Here is a 27404-nt window from a genome sequence, read left to right on the forward strand (position 1 = left end):
AGTTATACTTTTTAATAGCACCATTTTAGGGTACATATAATTTTTTTTATTAACTTTTTTTTTTGGGGGGGGGGGATTATAAAAAATACCTGAAATTCCACCGTAGTTCTATGCGTTTTAAATTGACGCCGTTCACTGTGCAGCGAAAATAACATGTTAACTTTATTCTATGGGTCGGTACGATTACGGCGATACCACATATGTATAGTTTTTTTTATGTTTTACGACTTTTGCACAATAAACACCTTTGAACTAAAATTATTTGTTTTTGCATCGTCTTTCCAAGAGCCGTAAGTTTTTTATTTTTCTATCAATGTAGTGATTTTTTGGGCTTGTTTGTTGCGGGACGAGACGTAGTTTTGATTGGTACCGTTTTGGGGTGCATGGGACTTATTGATTCATTTTTATTATGACTTTTTTGGTGGGCGATGGAAAAAAATTGCAATTTCACCATTGTTTTTTGCGTTTTTTTTTTTACAGTGTTCACCTTGCGGTTTAAATTTCAAATTAACTTTATTAAGTGAGTCATTACGGTCGCGGCGATACCATATATGTGTACTTTTATTTCTTTTTTACACTTTTACTAAATAAAACCACTTTTTATGAAAAAAAAATAGTTTTATTTATTTTTTTACTGTCATTTTTATTAATAATCTTTGTCACATTAATTATTTTTTTTAGTCCCACTAGGGGACTTTACTATGCGATCTTCAGATCGCTGCTATAATGCTTTGGTATACTTTGTATACCAGAGCATTATTGCCTGTCAGAGTAAATATGTCCAGGGCAGACCTGGGGGCTTTTATCAGGCCCCCGGCTGCCATGACACCCCATCGGAGACCCGCGATTGCATTTGCGGGCCGCCGATGGGTGACATAGGGAGCTCACTCCCTCTGTAAACAAGTTAAATGCCGCGGTCGCTATTGACAGCGGCATTTAACCCCTTAAGGACGCAGCCTAGTTTGGGCCTTAAGGCTCAGAGCCCATTTTTCAAATCTGACATATTTCACTTTATGTGGTAATAACGTCGGAATGCTTAAACCTATCCAAGCGATTCTGAGATTGTTTTCTCGTGACACTTTGGGCTTCATGTTCGTGGTAAAATTTGGTCGATATATTCAGTCTTTATTTGTGAAAAATTGCAAAATTTAGAGAAAATTTACAAAAAATAGCATTTTTCAGAATTTAAATGCATCTGCTTGAAAAACAGACGGTTATACCACCCAAAATAGTTACTAGTTCACATTTCCCATATGTCTACTTTAGATTGGCATCGTTTTTTGAACATTATTTTATTTTTCTTGGACGTTACAAGGTTTAGAACATAAACAGCAATTTCTCATATTCTTAAGAAAATTTCAAAAGCCTTTTTTTGAAGGTGCCAGTTCAGTTCTGAAGTGGATTTGAGGGGCCTATGTATTAGAAACCCCCATAAAACACCCCATTTTAAAAACTAGACCCCTCAAAGTATTCAAAACAGCATATAGAAAGTTTTTTAACCCTTCAGGCATTTCACAGGAATTAAAGCAAAGTGGAAATGAAATTTGCAAATTTCATTTTTTCTGCTGAATTTCAATTTTATTCAATTTTTTTTTAGTAACAGAGAAGGTTTTACCAGAGAAACACTACTAAATATGTATTGTCCAGATTCTGCAGTTTTTAGAAATGTCCCACATGTGGCCCTACTGCGCTCGTGGACTAAAACACAAGCCCTAGAAGCAAAGAAGCACCTAGTGCATTTTGAGGCCTCTTTTTTATTAGAATATATTTTAGGCAGCATGCCAGGTTTGAAGAGGCGTTGAGGTATCAAAACAATGGAAACCCACCAGAAGTGACCCCATTTTGGAAATTACACCCCTCAAGGAATTCATTTATGGTTTTTGTTATCATTTTGACCGCACAGTTTTTTCACAGCACCTATTTGAATTGGGCTGTGAAATGAAAAAAATGATATTTTTTCCAATAAAATGTCATTTTTGATCAAATTTTCTTATTTTCACAGGGAACAACATACCCCATTTTGTTGCCCAATTTGTCCTTAGTGCGGCAATACCCCATTTGTGGTGATAAACTGCCGTTTGGGCCCATGGGAGGGCTCAGAAGGAAAGGAGCGCTATGTGTTTGTTGGAGTCCAGATTTTGCTGGATTGGTTTTCGGGTGCCATGTCGCATTTGCAGAGCCCCAGAGGTATCAAAGCAATGGAAACCCACCCGAAGTGACCCCATTTTGGAAACTACACCCCTCAAGGAATTCATTTATGGTTTTTGTTATCATTTTGACCGCACAGGTTTTTCACAGCACCTATTTGAATTGGGCTGTGAAATGAAACAAATGATATTTTTTCCAATAAGATGTCATTTTTGATCAAAATTTCTTATTTTCACAGGGAACAACATACCCCATTTTGTTGCCCAATTTGTCCTTAGTGCGGCAATACCCCATTTGTGGTGATAAACTGCCGTTTGGGCCCATGGGAGGGCTCAGACGGAAAGGAGCGCTATGTGTTTGTTGGAGTCCAGATTTTGCTGGATTGGTTTTCGGGTGCCATGTTGCATTTGCAGAGCCCCAGAGGTATCAAAGCAATGGAAACCCACCAGAAGTGACCCCATTTTGGAAACTACACCCCTCAAGGAATTCATTTATGGTTTTTGTTATCATTTTGACCGCACAGTTTTTTCACAGCACCTATTTGAATTGGGCTGTGAAATGAAAAAAATGATATTTTTTCCAATAAGATGTCATTTTTGATCAAAATTTCTTATTTTCACAAGGAACAACATACCCCATTTTGTTGCCCAATTTGTCCTTAGTGCGGCAATACCCCATTTGTGGTGATAAACTGCCCTTTGGGCCCATGGGAGGGCTCAGAAGGAAAGGACCACCATTTGGCCTACTGGAGCTTTTCTGGTGCTAAGTCATGTATGCAGAAGCCCCTGAGGTACCAGTACAGTTGAAACCCCCGAGAAGTGACCCCATTTTAAAAACTACACCCCTTAAGACATTCATCTAGAGGTGTAGTGAGCATTTTGACCCCACAGGTACTGTGTAAAAGATAATGCGCAGCAGATGGTGCAGTGTGAGATTTGCAATTTTATATATGTATATGCCATTTCAGTGTCCAATATAGTGTGCCCAGCATGCGCCACCGGAGATATACACCCCTTAAATTGTAATGTGGGTTCTCCTGGGTACGACAATACCCTACATGTGGCTGTTATCAGCTGCCTGGCCATACGGCAGGGCTCAGGAGGGAAAGATGAGGGGGGTAAGCTGTGCGGAGTGCATCAGGGTAAATTAAAAATCAAGGGATGTATGATACATTTTAAAACAATCTTTTATACAGAGCCCTGGTTTTTCGGGACACGTGTCACATTGGTATATTGTGTTCTTCCTTATCCCCCTCTTATAGCAGACTCTGCACCTCTTTTGACTCTTTCCCTTTCCACCGGTTTGGGGACCTTCTCCTGGAAAGTGTTGCCCTGGTACGATGCGTGTGGCCTCGCTTCCAGAAGTACTGGGTGCCCCCCCTTCCTGGTCCCTAAAGATTAGATCTTGAAATTCCAGGAAAGTTCCCCTCTGGCCTGCACATCGACGTAGCACGTACGCATTGTACAATGCCATCTGTATGATGTGCCCGGCCAGCTTCTTATACCACACCGCATGGCGCTGTAGGGCTTCAGGACTTGATTTGACAAGTCCATCCCTCCCATGTACCTATTGTAGTCCAGGATGCAGTCTGGTTTGGGGGTGGCCTTTCCTTCATATATCCTAAACCTGTAGGTATACCCTGATGCACTCTCGCACAGCTTATACATCTTCACGCCATACCTTGCCCTCTTACCTGGCAGGTACTGGCGGAATTGAACCCTCCCTTTAAAATGTACCAGGGACTCATCAATAGAAAAACACTTCTCGGGGGTGTATGCTTGGGAAAACCGGGCACTGGAACGGTCTAATAGGGGTCTCCGTTTATACAAACGGTCAAAACTGGGGTCATCTCGGAGTGGGCACGGCTCATTATCAGTATAATGTAAGAAGCGAAGTATTGCCTCATTTATTTATTTTTTTAGGTTCCAGTTCATTTCTGAAGTTGCTTTGAGGGGCCCATATATTAGAAACCCCTATCAAACACCCCATTTTAGAAACTAGACCCCTCAAAGTATTCACAACAGCATTTAGAAAGTTTATGAACCCTTTAGGTGTTTCACAGAAATTTAGAGCAAAGTAGAGGTGAAATTTACTCTTTTTATACCATTTTTTTTATAACACAAAAGGATTTATCAGTGAAACGCAACTCAATACTTATTGCCCAGATTCTGCAGTTTAGAGAAATATCCCACATGTGGCCCTAGTGCGGTAATGGACTGAAGCACCGGCCTCCGAAGCAAAGGAGCACCTAGAGGATTTTGAGCCCTCTTTTTTATTAGGCACCATGTCCGGTTTGAAGAGGTCTTGTGGTGCCAAAACATTGGAAACCCCCCAAAAGTGACCCCAATTTGGAAACTAGACCCCTTGAGGAATCCATTGTAGTTTTCTTGGGGTGCATGCGGCTTTTTGATCAGTTTTTATTCCATTTTTAGGTGGCGTGGTGACTAATAAACAGCAATTCTACTATTGTTTTTGTATACTTTTTTTTTTACAGCGTTCACCGTGCGCTATAAATGACATATTCACTTTATTCTGCGGGGCGATACGATCACGGCGATACCAGATGTTTATAGTTTTTTTTTATGTCTTATGGCGTTTGCACAATAAAATACGTTTTGTAAACAATCATTCACTTTTTGTGTTACCTTATTCTAAGCGCCATAACGTTTTTATTTTTCAATCAATAAAGGCGTGCGAGGACTTTTTTTTTGCGTAACGAACTGTATTTTCCATCAGTACCATTTTTAGGTACATGCGACTTTTTGATCTCTTTTTATTCCATTTTTTGGGAGGTGAAGTGACCAAACAATTGTGATTGTGGTACGGTTTATTAATATTTTTTTTTACGGCGTTCACCGTGCGGGATAAATAACAAAATAATTTTGTAGCTCAGGCCGTTACGGACGCGGCGATACCAATTATGTATAGTTTATTTGTTTGTTTATATATTTTTATTAATAATAAAGGACTGATAAGGGAAAAAGTGGGACTTTTACTTTTATTACTTTTAAAACTTTTATTTTCTTATTTTTACACATCTTTTTTTAACTTTTTTTTTACTTTATTACTTTGTCCCACTAGGGGACATGAGGGCAGGAGGCCCTGATCGCTATTCTAATACACTGCACTACATGCGTAGTGCAGTGTATTAGAACTGTCAGCTACTCACTGACAGCAAGCATAGTGGGTCCTGACGTTGTCAGGACCCACTAGGCTTCCGTCTATGGCATAGCCGGACGCCATTGTTTGGTGTCCGGTTGCCATAGTCACCATCGCCGGCCGCTATCGCGTAGCAGGCCGGCGATGGCAGCTTAACCCCTAAAAAGCCGCGATCTCTATAGAACGCGGCTTTTAAGGGGTTAATCAGCGGGGACACAGCGATCGGTCCCCGCTGTAGGAGCTGTGACAGCTGCTGAACAAGACAGCAGCGTCACAGCTCCTGTATGTGTCGGGAGGACGGCCGAAACGGCCGTTACTCCCGAGACGTACTATTACGGCATGGAGCGCGAACGATACAGCTGCCATGACGTAATAGTACGTCAAGGAGCGGGAAGGGGTTAACGGGTTAAACGGCCGCGATCGAAGTAAACTTCGATCGCGGGTGTTGGAGCAGGAGCCCGACTATCCTCAGACAGCATAGCCCCGGCTCCAATCTGCACGGGACACCCGTGCAGGACTTAGACTGGGCCACTGTGATAAGGCGGCAGCCTAGCCCAGGGCCCCTTAGTGACAACCATGAAAAGGCGTATTGGTGGTCACTAAGGGGTTAAAGGGTTTTCCCACGATTAGCATTTATCATCTAATTACAGAATAGGTGATAAATGTATGTTTTCTGGGGGCCCCACCGATCTCTAGTTCCTCCTCACTGCACGATCGCTGTGAGGATTTTGAATGGAGCTACAGTCGCGCATGTCCGCTGCCGCTCTATTTAAAGTCTATGGGAATGACGGAAATAGACAAGCGCTGTACTCGGCTGTCTTCCAGATTTGTGAGTGCATTTTTTTTTTTTTATTCTTTATTTTTGCAATTCTTATAGTAAGTTTGCATAAAATAAAGTAAAAGCTGTACAAACCATACAAAAACAACCGGTTGGACATTCTGTAGGAAAGCTTTGGCGCAAATTACCTCAGCCAAGTATAGTAGCAAAAAACAGATGGCTGAAAACCACATGAATACCTCTAAGCTCTGAAGTCATAAGACCCATGGACCAATAGAAGAAAAGGAAAGTAAGAGGGTGACGGAGGGGGGATGACAGAGAAAAAAAAGGAGGTGGAGGAGGATGGGAACATGTAGGGGGAATGGGGGACAATCCAGGGCATCAAACCACAACAGTGCCATGGAAGCTCAGATGAGAGGGTATACAAACCAGGTCACACATGTTTGGTAAAATGTATCGTAGGAGTTAGTAATGGGGGACGTTAAATTTTCCATCAGCATGAGATCATTGACCTTTGAAATCCAGAGGGACAAGGAAGGTGTAGTTTATTTCCATTTGTGCGAAATGCAGTGACGCGCTGCCATCACTAAAAAGGCGAAGCAGCGAGCGTTTGTATGTCTTGAAAGGCATATCTTAGTGATGGAAAAGGAATAGGACCGAGTCCAAGGTGACGTCTATACCAGTGACCTCACGAATCACGCTCTTAACACCATCCCAATATGATTCTAATAATGAGCAGTGATCGCGAGGCCCAGTGAGATTGCATTTGAATGAACATTGCTCAGCAATCAGAACACATGATCAGAGAATGAAAGAAAAAACGGTTCTTGGGAAAGACAATGAGTAAAAATGTAGCTGAAACTACAGACTTTAATGGGATGGACCATAAAGTTTTCAACTTCCGCTGGCTAGAGCACATCGAAGGCATTGATGAAGAATCTATAAAAATAAAACTTCTCCAAAGAGAGGTTTAATGGATCTGCAATTAGGCCTTATTCACACGAACGTGAAAATCACGCGTGTCGCACTGACCTATGTTAGTGAATGGGGCCGTTCAGACTGTCAGTGATTTTCACACAGCGTACGTGCGCTGCGTAAAACTCACGACATGTCCTATACTTGCCCGTGTTTCGCGCAGCACGCACCCATTGAAGTCAATGGGTGCGTGCAAATCCCGCACAGCACACGGAAGCACTTCCGGGTGATGCGCGTTTCGCGCAACAGCTGGTAAAGAAGAGAAGGGAAGCCTAAAATCCCCTTCTTCTTTACTGTGTCGTCACATAAAATGGGAGTGTCATAATGATGTTGGCTGCGTGAAAATCGCGCAGCCACGCACCATATACAGATGCCCCACGGACCTTTTGCGCGTGCAAAACCCAGCGTTTTTTGCGCGCGCAATATGCACACGTTCGTGTGAATAAGGCTTTAATTTGTAATGTCTTCAGACCCTTTCAAATTTTTCGCATTTTGTTATGTTGAGGCCTTGTGCTAAATAAGAAAAATTCAAGTTTTTCCCCATCATTCTGCATTAATACCACATAATGACTAATTGATTGAAAAGAAAGAACTAAAATATTGCATTGACAGAAGTATTCAGACCTTTACTCCAAACTTTCACACATTTGACAACGATAACCGCCTCCTGTCTTCTTGGGTATAATGCCACAAGGTTTGCACTCCTGGATTTGGGGATTTTCTGCAATTCTTCTCTGCAGATCCTCTCAAGCGCTGTCAGGTTGGATGGGGAATGTCGGTGGACAGCCATGTTCAGGTCTTTCAAGAGATATTCTATTGGGTTCAAGTCAGGGCTCTGGCTGGGCCACTCAAGGACATTTACAGAGTTATCCCTAAGCCACTCCTGTGTTGTCTTGGCTGTGTGCTTAGGGTCATTGTTTTGTTGAAGGGTGAACCTTTTGGCCCAGTTTGAGGTCCAGAGCACTCTGGATCAGGTTTTCATTAAGAATATCTCTATACTTTGCTCCATTAATCTTTCCCTCAACCCTGACCAGTCTCCCTCTTCCAGCCGCTGAAAAACACCCCCATAGCATGATGTTGCCACCACCATGCTTCACTGTTGAGATGGTATTGGGCAATTGATGAGTGCTTGGTTTCCTCCAGACATGACGCTTAGAATTGAGGCCAAAAAGTTCAATCTTGGTTTCATCAGACCACAGAATCTTGTTTCTCACAGTCTGAGTCCTTTTAGGTGCTTTCTGCAAACCCCAGGTTGGCTTTCATGTGTCTTACTGAGGAGAGGCTTCTTTCTGGCCACTCTGCCATAAAGCCCCGATAGATGGAGTTCTGCAGGAATGGTTGATCTTCAGGAAGCTTCTCTCATCTCTACCCAGGATCTTTGGAGCACAACCAGAGTGACCAAGGCCTCAACATAACAAAACGATAAAAAATTGAAAGGGTCTGAAGACTTTCCGAATGCACTGTATCTTTTAGATTCTTAAAACCCTATGGGATTAAACTTAAAGAGGCTCTGTCACCACATTATAAGTGCCCTATCTCCTACATAATAAGATGGGCGCTGTAATATAGGTGACAGCAGTGTTTTTTATTTCGAAAAATTATCTATTTTCACCAAGTTATGAGCGATTTTAGCTTTATGCTAATTACTTTCTTAATGGACAACTGGGCGTGTTTTTACTTTTGACCAAGTGGGCGTTGTAAAGAGGAGTGTATGACGCTGACCAATCAGCGTCATACACTACACTTCTCTCCATTCATTTAATCAGCGCATAGTGAACCTGCGTCGTTCACTATGTGAAGTCACATACTCCCACATTACCGTTACTGAAGTGTCTTGACAGTGAATAGACATTCCTTCCAGCCAGGATGGGATGTCTATTCACAATCCCGACACTTCGGTAATGTTTGTGTGGTACTTACCGCACAGCAAGCGTAATCTCGCGAGATCATGCTGTAAATGACAGCTTACAGCGAGATTACGCTTGCTGTGCTGTAAGTACCACACAAACGTTACCGAAGTGTCGGGATTGTGAATAGACATCCTGTCCTGGCTGGAAGAAATGTTTATTCACTGTCAAGACACTTCAATAACAGTAATGAGTGAGTATGTGACCGCACATAGTGAACAACGCAGGGTCACTATGTGCAGAGTAAATGAATGGAGAGAAGTGCATGACGCTGATTGGTCAGCGTCATACTTTTCTTTACAACGCCCACTTGGTCAAAAGTAAAAACACGCCCAGTTGTCTATGCAGCTGAATTTCGGAATGGCACTTTTTTTTTTTTAACATAGGAAATATCCAGCTCTGATGTAGCAAGTCTTTTCATAATAAAAATGGCTAAAAACGGAACATGCCTTTTGTATGCAGTGAGTAGCCTGTGACCTGGTTCTCTGTGTCTAATTTTCTTGCTAACAATTTTAACAAAGTTAAATTCAGCAATTTTGTTTCCGTGTATACGGTTTTGCTGAAGGGGAACATAATCATCCTTTCAAAGAGCATATAAGCGCTGAAATCACACACCGTATGCAAATATAATTTAAAAGGAGTTACTAAAAAGTGATTTTAGACTAATTAGCACCGTTTCATCACCATTGAGATCAATGGTGAGAGAAACGGAAGCTACGTTTTCAGTTTGCCTTTCCGTTGAGGGGTTAACCCGACGGAAACTTCTGACGGAACCCCTCAACAGAAGGGCAACGCTGATGTGAACAGGCCCTAAAAGTTATGTACACCTTTGAAAACAGTTTTTTTTTTGTTTGTTTGTTTTTATAAAAATGCCTATCCGTGTGTTTGTTGCTACATTGTAGTTACTTTTTCTTAAATTATTTTTACTTTTTCAGTTACAGCTGCTTTGTATTCTGTATACAGAGCAGTTGTGCCTTGCACCTGAATACCGTGTTTCCCCGAAAGTAAGACAGTGTCTTACTTTCTTTTTATCCCCAAAAGCCCCACCATGTCTTACTTTCGGGGTATGTCTTATATTGGAAAAAAAAGAAAAGACGTTCATACTTACCAAGAACTTCCTGCTTCCTCCAGTCCGGTCTCCCGGCCGTTGCCTTGGTGACGCGTCCCTCTCGACATCCGGCCTGACATCCCTGGATGACGTTTCAGGCCATGTGACCGCTGCAGCCAATCACAGGTCAATCACAGGCTGCAGCGGTCACATGGACTGCCGCATCATCCAGGGATGTCGGGCTGGATGTGAAGAGAGGGACGCGTCACCAAGACAACGGCCGGGTAAGTATGAATTTCTTTAACTTTTATCCTGCATTACCGTATTTCGGCGCGGTGACGTATGGAGAGGGGGGCGGCGCGGAAGTGGGCAGGAGGCGGCAATACCCCCGTGTTTCCCAGAAAGTAAGACATATGTCTTACTTTCGGGGTACGGCTTATATTAGCCGACCCCCCTGAAACCCCCGATACGTCTTACAATCGGGGGTGTCTTACTATCGGGGAAACACGGTAGTAAGGGTATGTGCGCACACACTAATTACGTCCGTAAATGACGGACGTATTTCGGCCGCAAGTACCGGACCGAACACAGTGCAGGGAGCCGGGCTCCTAGCATCATAGTTATGTACGATGCTAGGAGCCCCTGCCTCTCCGTGGAACTGCTGTCCCGTACTGAAAACATGATTACAGTACGGGACAGTTGCCCTGCAGAGAGGCAGGGACTCCTAGCATCGTACATAACTATGATGCTAGGAGCCCGGCTCCCTGCACTGAGTTCGGTCCGGGACTTGCGGCCGAAATACGTCCGTCAATTACGGACGTAATTAGTGTGTGTGCACATACCCTAACAGAACATGCTGTAATGCAAGCTTACATGTCATTGCAAGCATCCTTGGATCAACTATCTAAGAACTTTTGGTGTAAAGGGGTTGTGTAAGATTAGAAAAAAAGAGTCAACTTTTTCCCAGGAGTGCGACTCTTGTCCATGGGCTGTACCTCGTATTAAAGCTCAGCCTCATTCACTTAGTGCTGAGCTGCAATATCAGATTCAAACCATTGAAACAAGTGGCGCTGTTTGTGTAGGTAAAAAGAAAAGCAGCAGACCCTTTTTTCCTAATCTTAAATAACCTCTTTAATGGAATATACAGTATAAAGTAAAATATGCTGCTGAATCTTGATAATAAGAAAACTTCAAGATATCAAAAATGTATACTTAAAAGTTCAAAATGACTTTTTGGGTCTTACAACAAGTTAATAATAAAGAAAGTATTTTTAAGCAAGTACTGCACAGTACCTGGAATATCCACTGTATAAATCGAGAGGTCTAGTTTGTGCACAGTATATACCATTTTCACTTTCTGTTCCATCTCCGAGAACCTGTAAGTGTTGAACTTTGAAGTGTATAACTTTCCTTTCAGAGGCACCACATGAATACAAAACTGCCAATCTCCTGTCAGCCCGTCACTTAGCGAGCGAACACGCAACTCCTCTTCCTTTTGAAACGATCTGCCTGGCAACATAGGATGCATTCTTTAAGAAAACGCCGTTGATTTTTTTTTATTCTATAGACACTATTTCTCTTACCTTATTCTGGGGTTTCTTGAGGTGTTTGTTAGAGATGATGAATTGATTTTTACTTTTTTGTCTTGGAGGTCGCAACCGACCTGTAACTTGTTAGTGAGATGAGCTTGCTGACCTCTGTACGTTTTTACTGTAAAGTCTGTTTCATCTCATTTCACATTAGATATTTCTGTCTCGCAGTACATAAGTCAAGTAATCCATCTCCATTTCCTTACTTTTCTATGATGTCCTTTTAAAAAATACTTATTATCCTACAATTGTGCAGCTATTGTTCTAAAACCTATTAATGTCAAATGAGGGACGATGTGCTTTTTAAAGGTGCTGTTCCAAACGTTATGGTAATGAGCTGTCTGGCCTGAAAGTGGTTTCGCTATCAGCAGAAGTTATTGACCTCCATTAAACTTTCTGTAACTACGATACTTTTTAATGAAGAGCGTCCACCCAACCAGTACCGGCCCTTTGTTGGAATCTTAGGGCTGAACGCCTAATAAAATTACTTTTATAAGATGCCTTAAAGTGTAGCTAAAAGTTCGACAAACTTCTGACATGTCATAGTGACATGTCAGAAGTTTGGATTGGTGGGAGCCAAGCACAGAGACCCCCACCAATCGCTAGAACGAAGCAGCTGAAGTGCTCTTGTGCGCGCTCCGCCGCTTCGGGTCTGTTCGGCTTTTTCCGGAAATAAATGTATCGGTCAATACAAAGTCTATGAGCCCGTACTCAGATACATCGGTTTTCCGGAAAAATCCGAACAGAAACTAAGCAGCTGAGCGCTCACACTAGTGCTTTAGCTGCTTCGTTCTAGCGATTGGTGGGGATCTCCCACCAATCGGACCCCCACCAATCCAAACTTCTGACATGTCACTATGAAGTTTGTTGAACGGTTAGCTACACTTTAATGGAGTTCTTATTTGGAACAAGCACTTTAAATAAATCTCCCAATAATTACATTAATTGAATTGTTCTTAATTGAACAGTGAGTCACAGTTTTCAGTTATTCGGAGGGACATTAAAGGGAACCTGTCACGTTGAACATGCTGCCTGATCTGTGTGCTGTATGTTATAGAGCAGGAGGGGCTGAGTAGATTGATGTATGGTTTGTGGGAAAAGATTCATTATAACTTGTAATTTTATATATTTAAATCCCTGCACTTTTTGGCCTTAAGAGTCCAGTGGGCAGTCCTGCTCAGTGATTGACAGTTATTTTCGTATGCACCCTCATACAGGGAAGGCTGTCAGTCACTGAGTAGGACTGCCCAGTGTTAGCAGTTATTTAAATGAATAAATTTGAAGTTATACTGAATTAATTCCCACAAGACTCTTTAACAATCTGCTCATCTTCTCTTACTCTATATACAGCATGTTCAACGTGACCGTTTCTCTTTACGGAATAAACACTTTTAAAAGTAGAAATGATCAGATAGAAAGTCCATAGAAATTTTAAGCACAGTTTTTACCTCTCTCTCCACTTTTGGACTTTGCGAACAATAGGTTTTTGGAAAACGGGTGAAGCTTAGGCTGCTGCTCCATCACTGAGCAAAACTAAGACATGCCCTTTAGTCAAACTCCAACCCTTCGGACATGCCAATTAAAACATGGAGAAACCAAAGTGAGAAAGGTCCGTGCTTCTCTGCCATGTTGAAAGGAAGTAAACCATGAACTGGGCTGGTGTATGTTAGGGGTAATGGTCCCGGTTTATACCATAAGATATATGCACTCACATTTGGGAGACAAAAAACTGCTTATCTCACATGTGGAACTATAGATAGTGGATGGCTTGTCGTACCGGATCAGTCGCTAGGGTCTGCTCACTTGGACCTTGTCTGCCAGTTAACAACATTCACTTGGCTAGCTGGTTAATAGTATAGAAATATGTATTTATTGAAAAGGATTACGCTTCATCAGTATAAAACCATGAAAAAAGGAATTCAACAAAATAGGAGATCTGAGTGATTTTTTAATAATCGTTAAACCTTGAGCTCGTAAAGGAGTTGTCCAGCGCATACACATTATTCCTTAACTCAAAGAGTATCGGGCAGTAGTTTATTAATGCCCTATCTCCTAACTAATCTAATAGGTGCTTTTCTGCTGATAACTACAGTGCAATTTTTTTCAAAAACATTCATTATGTGCAAAGTTATGAGCATTTTTCTAAATATGCTAATTTGGCTCTATTAGCCAAATGGGAGGTGACTCTCTTTTCACTCTGGAGGGTGTAATGTTTTCTGTATGACCAATCAGCATCCAGCTTCTCCCCCTTCCCTGCCCAGCAACATAGTGTGATCATCTAGTATACAGCTTCCATTCCCCACTGTTTTCAACCGGTGATATTCTGTGAGATTTTCGTTTTTGACTCTCTGCCTTTCAGCAACTAACTATAGCTTTTTTTCCTTTTTTTTTATTCATTGACGTGGCTATAAGAGGCCTTGTTTTATTTGGAAGAAATTATACTTTTTACTGCGTCGTTTGCACCACATCTGTATGGTTATAGCAGACCATCACCACTAATATACCAGAAATTAGAGGTGCTACATGTTTGAATATCATAAATAGTTACACAACAAAAAAAGACGCATAGAAGACGAGCACACCTTAAAAAATTATAATTAAAATGTGCTTTAATACACCGCAAAAAAAAGGACAGATTAATAAGTTAAAATCCACAAAACAGGGATTCACTCTAAGGGCAGATACACACGAACGTTGCGTTTTTGCGCGCGCAAACAACGCTGCGTTTTGCGCGCGCAAAAACCATTTGACAGCTGCGTGTGTCATCCGTGTCTGATACGCGGCTGCGTGATTTTCGCGCAGCCGCCATCATAGAGATGAGGCTAGTCGACGCCCGTCACTGTCCAAGGTGCTGAAAGAGCTAACTGATCGGCAGTATCTCTTTCAGCACCCTCGACAGTGAATGCCGAACACAATATCGCAAAACCTGTAGAAAAAAAAGAAAAAGTTCGTACTTACCGAGAACTTCCCGGCCGTTGCCTTGGTGACGCGTCCTTGGTGACGCGTCCTTGGTGATGCGCCTCTCTTGACATCGGGCCCCACCTCCCTGGATGACGCGCCAGTCCATGTGACCGCTTCAGCCTGTGCTTGGCCTGTGATTGGCTGGAGCTGTCACTTGGACTTAATTGTCATCCCGGGAGGTCAGACTGGAGGAAGACGCCGGGAGTTATCGGTAAGTCAGAACTTCGTTTTTTTTTCTACAGGTTCATGTATATTGGGATCGGAAGTCACGGTCCATGGTGCTGAAACAGTTTAACTCTTTCAGCACCATGGACAGTGACTATCTCCTGACGTCGCGTACCGATAATTTTTTTGCCGGGTTCGGCCAAAACGATTTCGGCCGAACCCGGTGAAGTTCGGTTCGCTTGTCCGGCTTCGCTCATCGCAAAGACACTCCGTTTGGATGTTCGGAAACAGAAAAGCACGTGGTGCTTTTCTGTTTTCATTCATCCTTTTCACTGCCGTTGCGCAAATCACGCTCGTCCCACGGAAGTGCTTCCGTGTGGTGCGCGTGATTTTCACGCACCCATTGACTTCAATGGGTGCGTGATGCGCGAAATACGCAGAGTTATTGAACCTGTCGCGCTTTTTGCGCAGCAGACAAACGCTGTGCAAAAAGCACGGACTGTCTGTACTGCCCCATAGACTTGTATTGGTCCATGCGTGCCGCGTGAAAACCACGCGGCCCGCACGGACCGAATACACGCTCGTGTGAATCCCCCCTAATGGTGTTGTCTCGCTTTGGCATATATAGACCAGTATGCAAACATTACACAAATTCGATGAATAGAAAAATATTGGCTGAGATAGTTACAGATCTAGTTAGAGTAGCATATCTCTTTTTCTAATTACTTTTGAAAATAATAATTTGCCTTTTTCGTTTGTGTGCGTGTGTGTGCGCGCGCGCCTGTAACGTTAGTTACCTTGATTGTTAAAGGGTTATTCACAACTTAAACATTTATGTCTACAGGATTGGCTATCAATGTTTGATAGATGCGTGTCCCTGCACCTATCTCCAGTACAGGGGTCATCGAACTCCATCCCACCTAGTGCGGCTGAAGGATTCCTACAGAAACAGCTGAGGCCACTTGTTTGGCTGTTTCTGTAACGGTATGTTCACAATGCTTATTTTCATCCGTTTTTCGGGCCGTAAACGCCCCGAAAAATGGCAAAAAATGCAGAGGCTGAACGCCTCCAGACATCTGCCCATTGATTTCAATGGGAAAAAAGGCATTCCGTTCCCACGGGGCGTTTTTTGCGCGGCCGTTTATAAAACCGACGCGTAAAAAAACGCCCCATAAAAGTGTGTCACTTATTGAGCCGTTTTTCAAGCTGTTTTTCATTGTCTCAATAGAAAAACAGCTCCAAAAAACGCTTGATGCATAAAAAAAACGGCTGATAATCAGTCTGTTTTCCCTTGAAAACAGCTCCGTATTTTACAGCCATTTTTAGTCTAGCGTGTGAACATACCCTAAGGCTTCATGCACACGACCATAGTCGTGTGCACGGTCTGTGAATAAGACGTGGACGGGCCACAGAGTGTCCTCTGCAGGTTGTCAGCAACCACGGACAGTGCACACACAAGATGTGCATTGACTTAAAGGAGCCCGGACCGCAATTGCATTCTGTAAGATGACATCCTATTTTTTTTGCGGTCCGGGCTCGTGGAAACCATGGTTGTGTGCATAGGCAGTTGCGGATCATATGCGGAACGCATATGCACGGTCGTGTGCATGAGGCCTTACCCTCATAAGAATGAATGGAGAGATATGGCCACTTCTCTGTTAATTTACCAGCTGGATGCAGCGGTTAAGGTTGTTTAAAATCATTGATTGAAAATGTTGTCTCACCGGATTTGAGACAGCCATGTTGCAAATCTGGGATCATCTTTGAAATCCACTCAGCAGCACCAAGTGGCCATGACGTGAGGAGAGTGGTCATGTGCCTTGGCCAAAACCATCTCTATTCCAATGAGAGAGTCCATTTCAGTGGTCCATTTTTTAAAGGTGTATTCAGAGGTTGCGGTACAGTTTGTTTTTTGTTTTTTACTGGGCTTCACATGCCATGAGCATTTAATGGGTTAGTAGAAATAACTTTCGCCAGTCGTCTACCGACAACAGCTCTGTAAGTTACTTGTTTCGGAAGATATGTGTCTTTATCTCTCCAAATACTTATACAAAATTCCATTCAGAAGTATGCTGAGAGAGCATGTCCTCAGCCATCCTGTGTGATGACTGACACTTGCTGATCTGCTCAGTGCTGCTGTATGTAGTATTAACCCATTGACGCCGCAGCCAGTTTTAAATTTTTAGATTTTTATTTTTGCCTCCTGGCCTTTCAAGAGCCATATTTTTTTTTTATCTTTCTGTTGACATAGCCATATGGGAGCTTATTTTTTTGTGGCACAAGTTGTTTTTTTTTAATGGTACCATATAGTTTACTGAGAAACTTTTAAAAAGGTGGTGCGGTAGAATGGGGGAAAAAAAAACGCAATTCCTCCATTTTACGGCGTTCACTACATGGTAAAATTACATGTAAACTTTTTTCTGCCGGTCAATTTGATTGCGACAATACCAAATTTATATAGTGTTTTTTTTTTTATGTTTGACTAATTTTACAAAATAAGAACAATTTCTTAAAAAAAAAAAAATTTGCTATATTCTGAGACCATAAATATTTTCCTTAATAGAGCTGTTTGTGGGTTTATTTTTTTGCAGAGCAAGCTGTAATTAATACAATTTTGGGGAACATTTGACTTTATGATCAATTTTTTTATTCCTCTGTCTAACGATTTAGATGCCATGGTGGTTAAATGGCCAAGATCGGACATCTCCTCCAATCCGGGCCGTTAGAGCTAGGTGTCAGCTGTCATATACAGCTGATAGCCGCCGCGTATGGAATGGGCTCTGCTCCTAATCTTGCTCCATACATATGTTGCATCTGCTGTGCATGTACGGTGGATGTTGCAAAAGAGGTTAACCCCTTAAAACTAAACTATTCTGCCTTTAGTCCTATGTTTTCCTGTTAAGCCACTGGCCATCAGTGTGTTTACCCGTGTTCTTTATTGCTGCTGTTGACTGCACCACATATACTAGTCCTTCACAATGAATTAGAATATCATCAAAAAGTTTATTTATTTCAGTAATTCAATTCAAAAAGTGAAACTCACATATTATATAGATTCATTACACACAGAGTGATCTATTTCCAGAATTTTTTTCTTTTAATGTTGATGATTATGGATAACAGTTAATGAAAACACAAAAGGTAGTGTCTCAGAAAATTAGAATATTATATAAGCCCAATTTCAAAAATGAATTTTAATACCGAAATGTTGGCCTACTGAAAAGTATGTACAGTATATGCCCTCAATACTTGGCCGGGGCTTCTTTTGCATGAATTACTGCATAAATGCGGCGTGGCATGGAGGCGATCAGCCTGTGGCACTGCTGAGGTGTTATGGAAGCCCAGGTTGCTTTGATAGCGGCCTTCAGCATGTCTGCATTGTTGGGTCTGGTGTCTCTCATCTTCCTCTTGACAATACCCCATAGATTCTCTATGGGGTTTAGGTCAGGCGAGTTTGCCAAAAGTGCCAATACTTGGTTTAATAACCGCCGTATCACTGTGCTTGATTGGCCAGCAGTGTGGGCAAGTGCCAAGTCCTGCTGGAAAATGAAATCTGCATCTCCATAAAGCTTGTCAGCAGAAGGAAGCATGAAGTGCTCGAAAATGTCCTGGTAGACGCTGCGTTGACTCTGGACTTGATATAACACGCAGGAAATAGATCACTTTGTGTGTAATGAATCTATATAATATAGGAGTTTACATTTTTGAATTGAATTACTGAAAAAAATTAACTTTTTGATGCTATTCTAATTAATTGAGAAGGACTAGTAATCTTTGACTGACCTCACAAGGGCTCCTTCAGCTAGACCGAAATAACATCCTCTAGTATGATAACCCTCTGAGCGGCAGGCTTTACATAGTATAACGGGCAGGAGCATGTAAATACTAAAGCATTTGTGTTCAGAGGGTTAACATGGCAGACGCTGTTATCTGTGCCTAGCTGTAGGAGCCCGGGTGTCGGAGCTGCTGCTGATCAGTAGGTGAGCGCTCCCCATAGTCAACTAGCAGCGGTTTTACACTACAGATTAATTTCAGTGAGTAAACAGTAAAACAAATCTATTATAAAGTTTTGTTTTTTTTTGCACATGCAGCCAGAAGAAATTTACGATGAAGAATCTCAGTTCAATGCGCCCTCTGTCAAATAATCTTAGCCAATTGATATCATTATTAATATAGGTGTAGTCATCAGATCACCGAGCTTCTGTAATGTATGAAGGACAGAGGTTTCCCTTTCTACTTTCTATTTCTAAACTTATAAAGGGGATCTACTCTTTATCTGTGGATTGATCTTATTTGGAGAGATATTCGTTACAGAATATACCGCGCGTGTATATATACAGCAGTTTATAAATATTCATTAAAAAGCCATCATGAAGAACTCCTTTATAAAGACCCTAACTCCTTTCTCCATTGATTTTTTTTTTTTCTTTTATAGATTTTCTAGGTGGTCACATTTTTTGTAGGATTCTTGCCTTGCAAATACACTTTTTTTTTTTTTTTTTTTTTTTTTTTTTTGCTTCGAACATTTCTTTTATTTTCAATAGTATTAAACCTACAGGGAACTATAACTGAAGTTCCTATACAGGGAGGAAAAAAAAAACTGTTGTATTCACAAACATGAATGGTCCTGACAGACGTGAATAGATTTCAAACTGCATAAACGGTTCTCTGCCAGCTGGGAAAAGTGGCTTCCCTTTGCTGTCACATTCGGAACAGTTTTTGCATAAGGGCTGCTTTGAGACGTGGAACAAGTGGTTGCTGAGAGAAGGTGTTGCTTTTGTGTTTTTTATACTGTGAAAATTGGTGATCATTCTCTATACAGGTTACGTACAGATTGAGGAGGCTTGTTTGTTGTTTCTTTGCTTGATATCAGAGATCATGTTTATCCCCAACATCTCCTTCATCCAGAAATATCAAAAATACTCTTTGCCACAAAGCTGCACCTTGAAGCATATGGTCACCTTTTGACAAGATTTTACATACTGATTTTGTATTGGAGTCCAGAGCTGCAATTATAATTCTGTAGGCTTCTGAGTTCAAATCGCTCACCTTGCTTGATACACTTCTGTTACCACGCGGCGCATTTACAAAATTGTAGGAGGTGGCACACTCTTTGCTGTAGGATTTTTGAAAAATCTCTAGACCCAACATGGTTGAAAAATACACTTGAGGCGTTCAATAAAAAAACACAAATACAAACTTCAATTAAAAAAAACAAAAACTAAAATCATCCACTGGCCATGATTCCAGAAGCGAAGTACTTTGAAGTACAATAAAGGAATTCTGAGTCTGCAGAAATGCCCAGAGCAGGATTTAGGCGTACAAGCAATCCAGCTTAAAGGGGTTGTTTTTTTTTCAGGAAACCAGTTTGTCACTACAGTCAAAAAGCCATAGCCTCGAATAAAAATAAAAGCACATCAAAAGGTAAAGGGGACATGTTATGTGTATTAGTAATGTATGGAAAAAATACTGAATGTCATACATTTTGAGTGGATGTTTAGAGTACACTGTTATATTAGATGAAATACAGGTAGGTCTTGGGAGTTTTGTAATTTATTAGTTAAAATTAAAAGCTGTGGACATCTTTTATGTTGTTTTTTTTATAAATAACTTTTATTTAAAAAAAAAAATGCACTGTTTCACTTCAGCAGCTTTTATGCGTTACAGTATTCCCATTCCCAGCCGAATCCGACAGTGAGCTGCTGTGACGGCTCAGTCTCTCTGCAGTAGCTCCTGTGTATTCTACTAGTGCACACAAAGCAGATGAATCCCAAAGTCCAGTGGAGCTACGCAAGAGAAGGAAATGTCCACAGTTCCTCCATATAACTAGTCGTAAATAACTCTGCAGCTGCACAATGGATCCACAAAGTCCAAAATAGAGTTGTTAGTAGTCACTCACCCCCCTTGTTTATACGAAAGGGAAAATGGTGTGTTAAAGGAATGCCTGTGACGTATGTCATATAGTGAAACGTGTCACCCATAGGCTGCCATGTTAAAAACAAGAAAACATGTATACCACGCGGTATACTTTTTTTTTACGGGATTCCGTTGTATGGAACAGGGTAGTCTACTGCACTGTTCAATTCCTCAAAACGAAGGTATACTGACGTATACCAACCTGACTAGGCCGAAAGGAGACAAAATTCAAATATTACACAGGGCAATAAGCGGGAGTGAGTGTTCTGTGAACGCTCGTTTGCCCCATAATTGGCCAGTGTAAAAGGGCCTTGAGACTCAGTTGACAGTGAAAAGTGCAAGATTTTAGTAGGTTTTATTTAACATAGATGTCATTGAAAATTCAACAAACATCACCCAAAATTCTTTAGATCAAGTTAAGTCAACTTATTATTTTATCAATGGAGGGCTGTACTGAAGCCACAATTTTGATTTCCCCTTTTTTTTACTCCGTGTCTGTCAGTTATTGTAATAAGCACAATAAATAATGTGTATATTCCGTCCCACATTTGTTTAATCATTCCAAGTTATTTTACCCATTAACCATTTTGTCACAGACCGGTAAATTATAGGAATAGCAATAATGTGCTAAAAAAAATAAATATATAAAATAAGAAATGAGATCATTTTGTTTTCTAGGTCACGGACACAAAACTTGCTTTAAAACAAAAAGGCTTTGAAAATCTTCCATTCCCTACATATTTTGCTGATGGAGATGAAGAGCTGCCAGAAGACCTTTACGATGAAGAAGTATTCCAGTTCAATGAGCCCTCTGTCAAATACTCTTAGCATATCTTACATCTTTATTCACATAGGTGTTGTCATCCGATCACTGAGCTTCTGTAGTTTATGAAGGACAGAGGTTTCCAAAGGGTTTCCCCTTCTACTGCTGCCACTTCTGTTTTTGAAGAACAGAGAGACATTAACAGGTTTGTTCATAAGCGGCTATTCAGATGGATTTTTTTTATGGATCTTGTGGATACCTAAAAGCCAGTGATTTATAACTATCATTGCTTCGAGTTCTCTAACATGATATAAACGGTGAAATAAAGATTATTTGTTAATGATTGCATTTTGTTTATAAGAAGAACATACATGCCGCTCTATCGATGGCTTCCCATACTTTCTCTCTTAATCCGACATATCCGAGATGTATAACATGAGATTTCGAAACACATGTAAAAAAAAAAAAGTATACCTCTGACTGATGCCATCTGTAAGACATCCGTTGCCCCTAGACGCCTATGTTAAAATTAAAATGTATATGTCACGACTATCCAGAAAAAAAAGTATACATTAAACATATACGATTTTTTTAACATAGGTGTGTGTGTGTGTGAGCGACTAATTGCATCCGTTGGCCATCTGTCGCCCATGAACTATATGTTTTTCACTGGATGTCTCTGACGGATGACTTCGGTCACCCATAGACTTCCATGTTAAAGAAAAATATACGTTTAACGTTCACTTTCATCATAACGTTCATCAAGCTCAGCCAAGGGATGGAAGAAAGGGAAGGGATATGGTTAAACTTTAGAACTTTGTTTTACCGCTATTGATCCAGAGGTAGGTAAAAAAACAAAATCTAAAACATGAACCAATCTGCCCTTTAAAAGGAAAAATGTTCCTATTGATGCTAAGTGGCGATCAAATTGGATCAACATTCAAACAAGAATTTTTCCTTATAACTAGGAGTCTCCATGCCCCTTATTAGTTTAGTAGTTCTTCTTTGTATTTTTTCCAACTCCAATGCATCCTTACTATGATTTGCATATTCAGATGAGGCCACACTGATGCTTTGTAAAGTGATATGTCCCTGTCCTGCTAGTCCATGCCTCTTTTAATACATGACAATATCTTGCTGGCCTTAGAAGCAGCTGATTGACATTGCATGCTTTTATTTAGTCTATGATTTATGATGCTGTTATTTATTCTATAGCCCCGATCCTTCTCAACCAGGGCTGGCATTAGGGGGGGGACTGGGCAATTGCCCAAGGTCCCCATCCTCTTAGGGCCCCGGGCCTGCCTGTGGCTGCTACGGGGCCTGCGCTGCCCAGCCCAAAATATGCTTTCTGAATTGACTGCATTATGGATACAGTAAGGGTGTGTTCACATTAATGTCTTCCGTCAGACCTTTCTGTCAGGGGAACCCACGAACGCAAACCAAATGGAAATCATAGCTTCCGTTTGTATTACCATTGCTTTCAATGGTAATGTTTCCGTTGCAAATGTTTTCCATTTGTCTCCGTTCTGTAAGTTTTCAGTTTTTTGGGACGGAATCAATAGCGCAGTCGACTGCGCTATTGTTTCCGCCCAAAAAATCCTTTCACAGGAATTAAAGCAAAATGGAGCTATAATTTATAAATTCATTTTTTTTTCTGGAAGATTTTCAATTTAACCAATTTATTACAATAACGCAGCCGGTGTTAACAGAAAAACACAACTCAATATTTATTACACAGATTCTGTAGTCTTCAAAAATATCCCACATGTGGCCCTAGTGTGCTACTGGACTAAAACACAGGCCTCTGAAATGAAGGAGCACCTAGTGGATTTTGGGGCCTCCTTTTTATTGTGATGTTTTCCACGCACCATTTCATGTTTGAAAAGGCCTTGAGGTGCCAAAACATTAAATACACCCAAAAACATACCCAATTTTGGAAACTATACCCCTCAAGGAATGTTCTAGGGGTATAGTGACCATTTTGACCCCACAGGTTTTTCGTAGAATTTATTAGAATTGGGCAGTGAAAATTAAAGATTTTTTTTTCCCAATAATATGTAGTTTTAGCTAAATGTTTTATTTCCGCGAGGAATTCAGGAGAAAAAACACCCCAAAAATTATTAGGCCGTTTCACATGAGCATGGCATATGTGGTCATAAAGTACTGTTTGGGCACATGGCAGCGCTCCGAAGAGTAAGAGCAGAGCGCCTTTTAGCTTTTGGAGCGAAGATATTTCTGGAATGGTTTTCTGATGAGCCCCTGAGGTACCAGTACAGTGAAAACCCCCAAAACATGACCCCATTTTGGAATCTACACTACTTAAGGAATTAATCTGTTGTGGTGAGCATTTTGACCCCACAAGTGTTTCAGCGAATTTATTAGAATGGATTGTAGAAGAGAAAGCAAAAAATAAAAAAAATAGTGAGACATAAATGGCGCTGCTGGTATAAGGGTGGGAAAAAATAGGAGATATTAAGATAGCATAAGCTTTATTGCAAGAGGCTACGGGTTTTGACGCTGAACTAGCATCATCAGGCCAAGTATACAGAACAGTCAAAAAAAGTCTCCTTATATGAAGGTGGTGTGATCACAAACACCAGGGTTTTGAAAAAAAACGCCAAATTTGGGGTCAGAGTCCGACTGACGTCACATGTGGGGAACATGTAACGTCGTGTTCCCCACGTGAGCCAACATGTAACGTCAGAGTCGGACTCTGACCCCAAATTTGGCGTTTTTGTTTCAAAACCCTGGTGTTTTTGTATTTCTTTCCACCCTTATACCAGCAGCGCCATTTATGGTTTACTGTTTTTTGTTTTTTTTGCTTTTCTACTATTAACCCCAGCGGTAACTAATTCTAGTTACATAGTTACATAGTTACATAGTTAGTACGGCTGAAAAAAGACACATGTCCATCAAGTTCAACCAAGGGAAGGGAAAAGGGAAGGAAAAATTTCTACACATAGGAGCTAATATTTTTTTGTTCTAGGAAATTATCTAACCCTTTTTTAAAGCCATCTACTGTCCCTGCTGTGACCAGCTCCTGCGGTAGGCTATTCCATAAATTCACAGTTCTCACTGTAAAGAAGCCTTGTCGCCTCTGCAGCTTGAACCTTTTTTTCTCCAGACGGAGGGAGTGCCCCCTTGTTTTTTGAGGGGGTTTTACAAGGAACAGGATTTCACCATATTTTTTGTATGTGCCATTAATATATTTATATAAGTTAATCATGTCCCCCCTTAGTCTTCTTTTTTCAAGGCTAAATAGGTTTAATTCTTTCAATCTTTCCTCATAACTTAAATTCTCCATGCCCCTTATTAGCTTCGTTGCTCTTCTTTGTATTTTTTCCAACTCCAGGGCATCCTTTCTATGAACTGGAGCCCAGAACTGAACTGCATATTCTAGATGAGGCCTCACTAATGCTTTGTAAAGTGGCATTATTACATCCCTGTCCCGCGAGTCCATGCCTCTTTTAATACACGACAATATCCTGCTGGCCTTTGAAGCAGCTGATTGACACTGCATGCTGTTATTGAGTTTATGATTTACAAGTACACCCAGATCCTTCTCAACAAGTGAATCCGCCAGTGTAGCGCCCCCTAGGACATATGATGCATGCAGGTTGTTGGTACCAAGATGCATAACTTTACATTTATCTACATTAAACTTCATTTGCCAAGTGGACGCCCAAACACTTAGTTTGTTTAAATCTGCCTGTAATTCATGAACATCTTCCATAGTCTGAACTATATTACATAGCTTGGTGTCATCTGCAAAAATAGAAATAGTGCTATTAATCCCTTCCTCTATATCATTAATAAATAAGTTGAATAATAGTGGTCCCAGCACTGAACCCTGGGGTACACCACTTATAACCGGGGACCATTCAGAGAAGGAATCATTGACCACAACCCTCTGGATACGGTCCTTGAGCCAATTCTCAATCCAATTACAAACTATATTTTCTAAACCTATAGTCCTTAATTTACCCATTAGGCGTCTATGGGGGACAGTGTCAAATGCCTTTGCAAAGTCTAAAAACACTAAATCCACAGCGGCCCCTCTGTCTAGACTTCTGCTCACCTCTTCATAAAAACAGATTAGGTTAGTTTGACAACTTCTGTCCTTCGTAAAACCGTGCTGGCTGTCACTTATAATGCTATTTATTGTCACATAATCCTGTATATAGTCCCTCAATAGCCCCTCAAACATTTTCCCCACGATGGATGTTAAGCTTACTGGTCTATAATTACCCGGGGAAGACCTAGAGCCCTTTTTGAAAATAGGCACCACATTTGCCCTGCGCCAGTCCCTTGGCACTATACCAGTCACTAGAGATTCTCTGAATATTATGAAAAGGGGGACAGAAATAACTGAACTAAGCTCTTTAAGAATTCTAGGGTGTAACCCATCTGGTCCCGGAGCCTTGTGCACATTTATTTTATTTAATTTAGTTTGGACCATCTCTACATTCATCCAATTCAGTATATCAACTGATATATTAACAGCACTGGCACCGGCTACATCAGCTGCTCTTTCTTCTGTTGTATATACAGAGCTAAAGAACCCATTTAGTAACTCTGCCTTCTCTTGATCCCCTGTGATCAACTCCCCATTACCATTATCTAGGGGTCCTACATGTTCAGACCTGGGCTTTTTTGCATTTATATACTTGAAGAATTTTTTAGGATTTGTTTTACTATCCCTGGCCACCTGCCTTTCATTTTGTATTTTTGCTAATTTTATTACATTTTTACAGATTTTATTAAGCTCTTTATATTTTACAAAGGCTACAGCTGTACCCTCAGATTTGTATTTTTTAAATGCCCTTTTTTTGTCATGTATTGCCCCTTTCACAGAAGGTGTAAGCCATGTGGGGTTTAATTTGAGTCGTTTATACTTATTACCTGTAGGAATAAATTTTGCACTATAATAACTCAAAGTAGATTTGAAAATCTCCCATTTATCATTTGTTCCATTATTTGACATTAGTTCTTCCCAGTCTATATCCTGAATTGCAGCCCTCATCCTGGGGAAATTGGCTTTCTTAAAATTAAATGTTTTTGCCCTCCCAGCCTGCGTTTGTTTTTTACAGTATAGGTAAAATGTAACTATATTATGATCACTGTTACCGAGGTTTTCACGAACATTGACATTCCCAACAAGATCTGCATTATTAGAAATGACCAGATCCAACAGAGCTTCACCTCTAGTCGGGTCTTCCACAAACTGGCCCATAAAATTTTCCTGCAACAGGTTGAGGAAATGTCTCCCCTTTGCAGTTGAAGCCGAACCATGACACCAATTAATATCCCGGAAATTAAAATCTCCCATTATCACTACAGTACCCGCCTGTGCAGCCCGCTCCATCTGTTTATATATCTGACCTTCCATCTCCTCAGTTATATTGGGGGGTCTATAGATTACACCAAAAGTAATTTTTTCAGTGTTTACCTCCCTTTCTAGTTCCACCCACAAGGTTTCAACCTCCTCACAGTCTTCACCCACTATTGTCTCTTTCACACTCGCCTTCATATCACTTTTCACATACAGACATACACCACCACCTTTCCTATTTGTCCTGTCTTTACGAAAAAGTGTAAAACCCTGTAGATTTACAGCCCAGTCATGTGAAGAGTCTAGCCATGTTTCAGCAACACCAACTATATCTATATTTTCTTCCAGTATCAAGGCCTCCAGCTCCCCCATTTTGCTTGCTAGACTTCTGGCATTTGCGAACATACACTTTAACTTGCCTGTCAGTTTTTCACTTTTATTATCAGAAATGTGATTTGACATTAATCGGTCCTTTTTATTTACACTGATGTTTTGCAACGAAAGGATCTCCTTATCTTGTTGTCTAGTCCTCTCCCCACATTCTGTTTCTCCCCCCACCAATATAGTCTGACCCCTCTCTAACCTGGCTACCCCTTTTTTTTCTACATTGACCTCCCTCCTCAGCCCTAGTTTAAATACTCCACCACCCCAGCTAGAATTCTC

The 27404-nt window shown here is 41.1% G+C and overlaps 1 protein-coding gene across 2 annotated transcripts in view; it reads left to right on the forward strand.

The window, feature by feature from the left end:
- MRPL3 (mitochondrial ribosomal protein L3) overlaps nucleotides 1-21749 on the forward strand; it is a 96242-nt gene extending 74493 nt beyond the window's left edge. The window contains exons 10-11 of one of the 2 annotated variants that reach the window (XM_075828599.1): nucleotides 20090-20154; nucleotides 21325-21413. In XM_075828599.1, coding sequence (XP_075684714.1) covers nucleotides 20090-20134 — 45 coding nt within the window. In that variant the 3' untranslated portion in view covers nucleotides 20135-20154; nucleotides 21325-21413. Of the gene's footprint in view, nucleotides 1-20089; nucleotides 20155-21324 lie in introns of both variants that reach the window. The other variant, XM_075828598.1, reaches the window with a different exon arrangement.
- Nucleotides 21750-27404: the final 5655 nt, after the last annotated feature.

This window comes from Rhinoderma darwinii, chromosome 5, assembly GCF_050947455.1.
Source record: "Rhinoderma darwinii isolate aRhiDar2 chromosome 5, aRhiDar2.hap1, whole genome shotgun sequence".
Taxonomy (NCBI): domain Eukaryota; kingdom Metazoa; phylum Chordata; class Amphibia; order Anura; family Rhinodermatidae; genus Rhinoderma; species Rhinoderma darwinii.